Source organism: Ictalurus furcatus, chromosome 25 (assembly GCF_023375685.1).
Source record: "Ictalurus furcatus strain D&B chromosome 25, Billie_1.0, whole genome shotgun sequence".
In the NCBI taxonomy this organism is placed as follows: domain Eukaryota; kingdom Metazoa; phylum Chordata; class Actinopteri; order Siluriformes; family Ictaluridae; genus Ictalurus; species Ictalurus furcatus.
Window position 1 is genome coordinate 15,089,692 of NC_071279.1, and position 8,598 is coordinate 15,098,289.

Sequence of the window (8,598 nt, forward strand, 5' to 3'; positions counted from 1 at the left end):
CCTTTGATGGTTTCTTTTTGCGTTATTACAAAACCACACTAAAGCATATTATTTCCTTCACCAAACAGTTTCTGGAACTCGGGTCGCGTTTCAACAAACAAGTCTGTCCTCCGGTTTGTGGGCGAGGGTGAAAGAAAGGATGAGGACCAGGGCAAATAAAAAGGGCTGAATTTTAATCTGTGACATCTGCTTTTCTTTTTTTTTTTCTCATTTTGCATAGAAAAACAGTTACATATTACAAGAGCAGGATGGGGATTAAAAAAAAAAAAAGAAAAGATACAGTAGTGTAGTTTACTGGCAAATCTGACATACAACACGAGCGAACAGTGAGAGCAGTAGCGCAAATATGATAGAGAGAATCCCGTCTCTCCGGGCAGTAGTGACCGAAGTGCATCATCATAACAATATACAGCTTCAGTATAAACTCTAGTTACACTCTTACACATGTACATATTTACAGACCGAGTGGTTAGTTCCTCACAACACACACTCTCATTCACACCTCATAATTCATTGTTCTGTGATTATCTGGAAAACCTTTGGTTTATTGTTTGTTTTTTGTTTTTAAGTGAAAGTAAAAGATTTGAAAATCAGACGTTTTTTTTCCTGATGGTTAAAGTCACTAAATCTGTGTTTGATAAAAGGTTTATTAAGGTTAAAGTTGGTCTTATGGGCACAATGTCAAGTATGTCTACATGTACTCAGAAACTGTAACGTGGGTGGGGCTTAGATTTGCGTAAGTTTAACCGCCACCGATGACGAGGCCGGTGTCGTCACACCGCTTTCAAAAACAACTTGTTTTCTGTGTCCTTCGCGTCTGATTAAACTTGCACCAACGGGTGTGGCGTTGTAGGCTGGGCGTGTCACTCATGCTCATTAGAATACTAGGCCACACCCAATAAGACAACTTTAAATCGGTTTACTTCAGCTGGAGTGGTTAGTGTTAGAGCAGGTTTGTGTTATTATTATTATATATATATTTTTTTATATATATACCATGGCCAATAAATGCAAACCACATTAACAAACAGCAAACTTGAAAACACATCGATATGAACTCGAACTGTAAACTGGAATGGGTGTGTCCTTATTAAACGTCCCATACTCGTTGCCGATTGGTTACAGCGCGTGTCAGTCTGAGACCGTGGGAAACAAAAAAAGTTGAAGGATGTTTACAGTAAGATGAAATATGAACCTAAATGACTCTACTTATGCTTCTATTTGTGCTTCTATTCATCAAAGTCATTCATATGACGTTATTATAGTTATTATAGATATGCCGTTAAATTTGCATGGCATTAATATAAATATGAGCTGAAAACCTGCTTAAAGGAAAGAAATAATAAAGTAAGTAGCGTCTCATTAAATCGCTTTGACTAGGTTAACTAGATACCAGACTGAAAAAGTGCCTTTTTTTTGTCATAATCACACGCCGTGTCCAATCACCTGTAAGAATGTGACGCTTAATAAGGAACCTCCATTTTGAGTTCATGTCGATGTGTGTTTCTGAAATTTGTTTTTCGTCATGTTAAAGTGTTTTGCTAGTTTTTCCTCATCCAACCTTTTCTGGATGTTTAATATAATAAAGAATGTTAGACCATTTTGCACAGTTTCCTGGGACTTTATGCGCAGACATGATATTTCAGTACAACAGTTGTAGCTCAGCAGTGAAGGTGACCGGAAGGTTGTGAGTTCAAATCCCACGAGAGCCGCTACTGAGCTTGGATTTGATTCGGCGTTAGTAAGGTCTTAGTTTTAAGTTGTATTTCAGGTCACACCGTCCTGCAGAACAGCATCATCCCTTCATGTGAAACAAAAATCATGGTATTTCTCCATGGGAAATGTCAGGGTAAAGATAAGAAGAAGGAAAAAAAAAGACAGCGATGGGCCTATTTCATTGAAAATACCAATCTATCATCCATGTGTGATGCGTACAAAACATGATCCACTCTGTTTTCCCCTCCCAGGTGAGGTTGAGGTTTACTTCAATGATACACACAGCCAGGCACTTGTCGAATTGATTGTGGCTGAAAGAGCAGCGTTTACAGTTCACAGTCTCAGAGCTCAGAAGGCTCCCACTTCAGTCCCCCATGGCCGATACGGTTTAGCAGAGCTGGAGCCGGAGCTGCTCTGCTGTGACGTTGATGACGTGGATGAGCTGGAAATGGAGGGGCTGATGGTCGCCGACGACGTCATGCCAGGAGCGAAGAGCGGGAATCCAGCAGGAAACGACAGGGGGAAGGTTGCCGAGAGCGAGAGCAGGGAGGTAGAGAGCGGCGGTGCTATGCTGCTGGCGTGAGAGAAAGAGGATCGATGTGGCTCTGAAGAGGAAGACGAGGAGGAGGCCGATGGTGTGGCGCGTGCTACAAAGGCTGCGGGTAGCTGGTGCAGCGGGTGGAGCGGATGCAGGGCTTGAGGATGGTGTGTGATGGATGAGGCGACGAGTTGAGCGGCACAGCTGCTGAGGTGTGAGACGAGGCGAACGCGCAGAGGGTCACTTGAGTCCAGTCCTTCTACCGAGCTCAGGTAGCGAGCCACTTCGGTGAGACACTCACGGAAACCGATGCTCATGAAATCCATGGCCAGAGAATGGAAATCGAAATAACCTGATGAGGAAAAAAAAAGAGAAAGCACGGTTAGCCCTTTACTCTGAGAGTTATCATGCTATTAAGATGGTCATGAAAACAGTATATGATATTGTTTGTTGGATTAACCTACAGTCTAAAGAACCATGAACGATTCAACATTTTCACTTACTCCCCTGATGACATGGCAAAAAGTGTGGAAATGTCAGAAAGCAAATCCAATAAAAAAAACCTGTGTATTATCCCAATAATCAGTTGATTCAGTGTATATACGCCGCATTAACACAGTATCTTTCATTTTTTGTACATTTACATTTATTCTTTTGGCTGATGTTTGTTTTTATCCAAAGTGATTGATTATAATTGAGACAATCTGAGCAATTAAGGGCTTAAAGATCTTGCTCAGTGATACTCACAACCTTCGGAAACCTTCCCACAGCCTTAACCACCACTTTATTTCCAAAAAAAAAAAAACCCAACAAACAAACAAACAAACAAACAAACAAAAAATTCTACTTTTTTTTTTGCCATAAAACAAAAAAAATGATCAAAAACACACCAGGATGTTAGAAGTTTATGTCACATCCTCCTTCTTGTTGTTTATTAGAGATTTAAAAATCTGCTGTCGAGGCTCAGACATTAAGTATTTAGCACAGGGATTTCCGACATTTTTAGACAAAAAGGGTTCCTCAAAGGTTCTTTAAATAGTAGACGATGTAAAGATTTGAGATGTACCGTTTTTTAAAAATAAGAATCTAGTTACTAAATGGTGGGCACGGTGGCTTAGTGTTTAACACGTTTGCCTCACACCTCTAGGGTTGGGGGCTCAAAACCCCGCCTCTGCCCTGTGTGCACGGAGCTTGAATGTTCTCCCCGTGCTTCAGGGGTTTCCTACAGGAACTCCGGGTTCCTCCCCCAGTCCAAAGACACGTCCTGTAGGCTGACTGGCATTTCCAAATTGTCCATACTGTGAGAATGGGTGTGTGAGTGTGTGCGTGATGGGTTGGCACTCCGTCCAGGGTGACCCCCGCCCTGTTCCCTGAGCTCCCTGGGATAGCCTCCAGGTTGCCCCAGTTCAGGATAAGCGGCATGGAAAATGGATAGATGGATATTTACAAAATAATTTGCTTTATGATAAATCTAGTGGTACAAAGGGATTAAAATTCCCTTTCTATACTGTTATCACAATTATTTACAATTTTTATGAACAATGTGTACAAAAAGCTTTTCCCATGCTGGGGGTTGGGGATGCTCCAGATGGAAGATGTTTGTTCACAGATGGGAGTGGAAACAAGAGACAAGGAAACATATATATTTATTAGGATGTTTATTTTACTCTGTGAAATCATTCTTTAAAATCTTTAACTTTTTCAATCATTTATTTCCTGATATGTATTGTATTAGGACTGTGGATTGTTTTATTCTTGATCTAATTTGAAACATTCACTTTGAGATTTTTGGACTCAAAATGAAAAGTGCTATATAAATATAAATATGATTATTATGATTACCATTACCCGAACCTATGGGTTAAATGGTAAACACCTATACAGACGGCTCTTCGGTCAGGTTAGAATGGAGCCAACAGCTGATGCATGGAGCTGATCCCCTCTGCGCTGAACACTCGGACTGTTTGTGTGTTTGTTTTGTCTCCCCAGTGCACCGAGTTTACACTCGCTGTAAAGCGCAAACACACCCCCGGCGGTGGGGTGTGTGAATGCGGCCTGCTCGCCTCCCACTGGTTTATCAAAGCAAACACAAGCTCGGGGTCAAGTGATGCTTTTGTCCTGCCTGCGCTTTCCCACGGGCTCAATCCTGCCATTAGCGTCGACTTCCACTCCTTTAATCTGAGCCGAAAGGAGCCGAGCTCTCATGTTTCACAACACACACACACACAGACAGAGAGAGAGAGAAAGAGAGAGAGAGAGAGGAAGTCAATTAACTCTTTACCTTTTCCTCCTGTAGCTTGGAGCATCTTTAGATGATCTACTGTCATCTGCAGTATTTCAGCCTTCTCCAGTTTAGCAGAGCCCTAAGAAAGAGACAATCTATTTTGATATTTTTCTTTATATTTAATGTAACGCATCTTTTTCTTGACCTGCACTGAGGCTATTTTTCTTTTGACGTGCAGAACACATATCAGATCTAATCATTTCATTTACACTCACCTGTTTCTCGAAAGCAGTAGGCACCAGGCGACGCAACTCTGATAAGCTGTTATTGATCCGGTCTCTCCGTCGCTTCTCGATGATCTGCAATAATAAATCAGCACTGTAATGTAAACATTCCACTGTATATACAGTATACATGTCTACATATATATATATATATATATATATATATATATATATATATTGTGTTGATGCTGAGTTGCTCACCCCTCTGCGTTTTTTTCGGGCCATGACCTGCGAGGTGGTGGTGGGAGAAGCACATCTCAGAAAAGAGCTGCTGCTTTGGCTGTAATGACAGAGATGGAAATGGATTAATTAAATGACGGTCATAAATTGACCCTTGCAGCGTTGAACTTACTCTTAAAATATTGAATCAACTCTTATAGTCTTGAATCGACTCATACAGTTTTAAACTGACTTTACAATGTTGAATCGACTCATACAGTGTTGAATCGATTTATACTGTGTTGAACTAATTCTTAGAGTGTTGAATCGACTCTTACAGTGTTGACTCAACTCTTAGTGTTGACTGGACTTATACAATGTTGACTCGACTCATACAGTGTTGAATCGACTCATACAGTGTTGAATCAACTCTTACAGTGTTGAATCGACTCATAAAGTGTTGAATCGACTAAAGTGTTGAATCGACTCAAAGTGTTGAATCGACTAATACAGTGTTGAATCAACTCATACAGTGTTTATTATCTCTAACAATCTTTATATACAAGTCCAGCTTGACACAAAGGAACCCTGTAGGTGTAATTCAACAGGGGCTTCCCTTGTGTGCCAGTTCCTGAAAACTGATTCATTTTAATTATCCTCTCTATTCATTATTATTATTATTATTATTATTATTATTATTATTATTAAGCAAGAAAATGATTAAGGATCAAATCGTGGCCATTATTATAAAGGACAGAGTACATGGTAACATGCACTTCAGTTGAATGAAATCTTACAGTATTACATTAATACCTACAGGGTTACAATGTTAAGATGTTGTCCTCATTAGGCACGGCCGATGTAACGACACAATACTGACACATACATTTTTTCTGAGATATCATGTTATTGTGATACCTTTTGAATCAAATGTTAGAAATTTTAAATAATTACAAGTTAATTAAAGGCACTTGTATCTTTAAAATGGCGAACTGTTAGTCAGACTTTTACAGATTCTCATTTTCAGCATTACATATTAAAAAATGTTTTTAAATATAAAACCATTCTTTTCATAGCAATAAAGTATCATCAAACAGTTTTGTACAATGGCACACTACTGTTTTGCTGGCAGTTTGCGTGCAATCCTATATATCATGATACATATCGTATATCGTAGAAATGCCTTTTAAGAAACGTGATGTCATATATTTGCCCATATTTCCTGCCCGTAGTCCACATGCACAAAATTAAGAATGTAAAGGATTGCAAAATCCTTTGCAATGTTATCTCCATTTTTTAACAGATCTTTTATCTTTTATATAAGTCTCAGTGCTGTATTTCTCCAACTATTCTCGAGGACATATGGTTTCAACAAATATGAACTGTAGACAGCTAAAACTATTGAATCAAGTACAAGAAATTAAATATATATATATATATATATACACACACACATATATATATATATATATATATATATATATATATATATATATTCTGAGTCTAGCTGGACATAACTGAACACTGTGGGTGGTAAATCATTCATAAGGACCTTTTTTTTTTAAGTTGTGTGCCAATTCCAACATCATTTTTCTTAACTAAGTGAAGTTCAATAAGCCATTTAAATTTTTATTGTTAAGGTATTTTTAAAAAAAATTATAATAATTAAAATAACTAAGGATCAAATCATGGACATTATAATCTGGAATTACAGAGCACATGATAATATCCACTTGGATTGATATCATTGAAAAGTATTGGCACCCTTCAAAGCAAAGCAAAAACAAAACAAAACATAACAAAAACAACCCAGATTTTTGCACTGTCCAGGTCAGCCTGTTGATATAAACCCTGCCTTTCAACAACAATAAATGTTGTAGTACAAATGAAACGGAGTTTCTAGAAAAACAGGAGTTTTTTGGATAAAAGTAGCAAGCAGTGTCCTGAGTCCTGCAGAGTCTGTAACAGGCACTTGTTGGAGGCACTTGTGCAGTCCACTCCTCCATGCAAAACATTTTACACTCTTTTATAGTTTTCTTTTTGTGCATGTGGACTTTGACATGTCCGGCTGGACAGAAATGAACTCATTAGGTGTTTATCAACTTTTTTTTTTTTTTTTCAGTGTGTCATTTCCCATACAGAGTTCCTAAGCAACCTGTATCTGTCTCCATTTTCGATCAAACCAAACACGCATAAGTATCAATAATAAACAATAAACAATCGGTAATGAAAGCATAATATTATTTTTTTCTTCCTCCAAAATGAAAAAAAAAACGTGTTTCCTAAAGCTTCTAAAGCTTTTTTATTTTTCCACACTTGGCTGTATATAATATTGTACTTACGCGGGGTAATTATTCTCACTACCCACGTCGATGGTCTCGTCCATGTCGCTGTCGGATGTGGTGTCCTCACAGGGCCGCTTCATGTCGGCGCGAGCGCGAGTTTCTGGGGCTGAGGGATCGGAGCGCGAGCGGTGTGCGCACAGCTGGTCGTGGCGCGCGCGCGCCTCTCTGCGGATTTTTTCTTCTTTCTTTCCTTTTCTTCCCTCCAGAATCCCTCTGAGCTTCTTTTCCCACGGAGCGCTCGAGCCTCGGGCGCTTTCCCGACACGCCCACATCCCTTGCCGTACACGCCCACTACCCACTTTTATGGCACGCCCACGTCACAACAGCAGCAGAGGGAGAAAGAAACTCACTGAGGAGTCAGGAATCAAGATGTGTTTCGTGGTAACTCAATAATGAACAATAAACAGCAACGTGCAGGAAACGTGCATTAATCACACACTGACCTTAAACATGTATATAAACACATGTACAAATAGAACTCTAGCATATGCAAATACACACAGATCTGTTTTATTGTTTCTATTATTTTTATTTCTATTATTCCTATTGTATAGGTATTTATGGAAATGTCTTTCTTTCTTTCTTTCTTTCTTTCTTAGTTTCTTTCTTTCTTACTTGTGCTGCTGTGTCAATTTGAATTTCCCTTACTGGGGATCAATAAAGGTACATTTGATCTTTTACACTGGGTTAGTGAGGGCAGAAGAGTATGCAGTAGGACACATCAGAGATGGTGCAATACATCTTTTTCTTTTCTGATGATGATACTGATACTAAAAGCTTGCGTTTTGGGCGATATCGATACCCATCTAATATATATATATTTTTAATGTTTTAAAACCTATATAAGCCCTTTGATTAAAATGCATAGCTAAAAACATGACTTACACCAAAACCGCAGATTTTTGTCACACATACAGTGGGGTACAAAAGTCTGAGACCACATTGAAAATCTGGGATCTTTTTTTTTTAATATTATTTTTTATTAATTAAAATTGTTTTAATACTTAAAACTAAGAAAGTAAATGTTCAATATTTTGAATATTTAATATCCAAGATTCTGGACCATTTCTAGGTCTCTATTTAAATGTAAGCAAATGTGTGATGTTGACAATGTTAACTGCTTTGTACAAAAGGTACAATTTTCCTCGTGTCTAATCTCTTCTATTGAAGCGTGTGTTCAAACGACACTCCGATGGATTTGATCTAAAATGTATCATAAGGTTTTGCACAAACTGTTGGAGTCCATGCCAGCTCGAGTGCACACTGTCATTAAGCAAAAAAAAAAAAAAAAAAAAAAGAAAAATAGGGGACAAACCTAATACTACTTCTATT

At 38.6% G+C, this 8,598-nt stretch overlaps 1 protein-coding gene across 1 annotated transcript; it reads right to left on the bottom strand.

Moving 5' to 3' along the window:
• Positions 1-535: 535 nt before the first annotated feature.
• Positions 536-7,629, bottom strand: hey2 (hes-related family bHLH transcription factor with YRPW motif 2). The gene is made up of 5 exons (XM_053614675.1): positions 7,264-7,629; positions 4,964-5,042; positions 4,754-4,837; positions 4,536-4,617; positions 536-2,606 (listed from the first exon to the last, which is right to left on the bottom strand). Exons 1-5 carry the CDS (start codon positions 7,536-7,538, stop codon positions 2,065-2,067), a joined length of 1,062 nt encoding a protein of 353 aa, XP_053470650.1. The 5' UTR covers positions 7,539-7,629; the 3' UTR covers positions 536-2,064.
• Between the last annotated feature and the right edge of the window lie 969 nt (positions 7,630-8,598).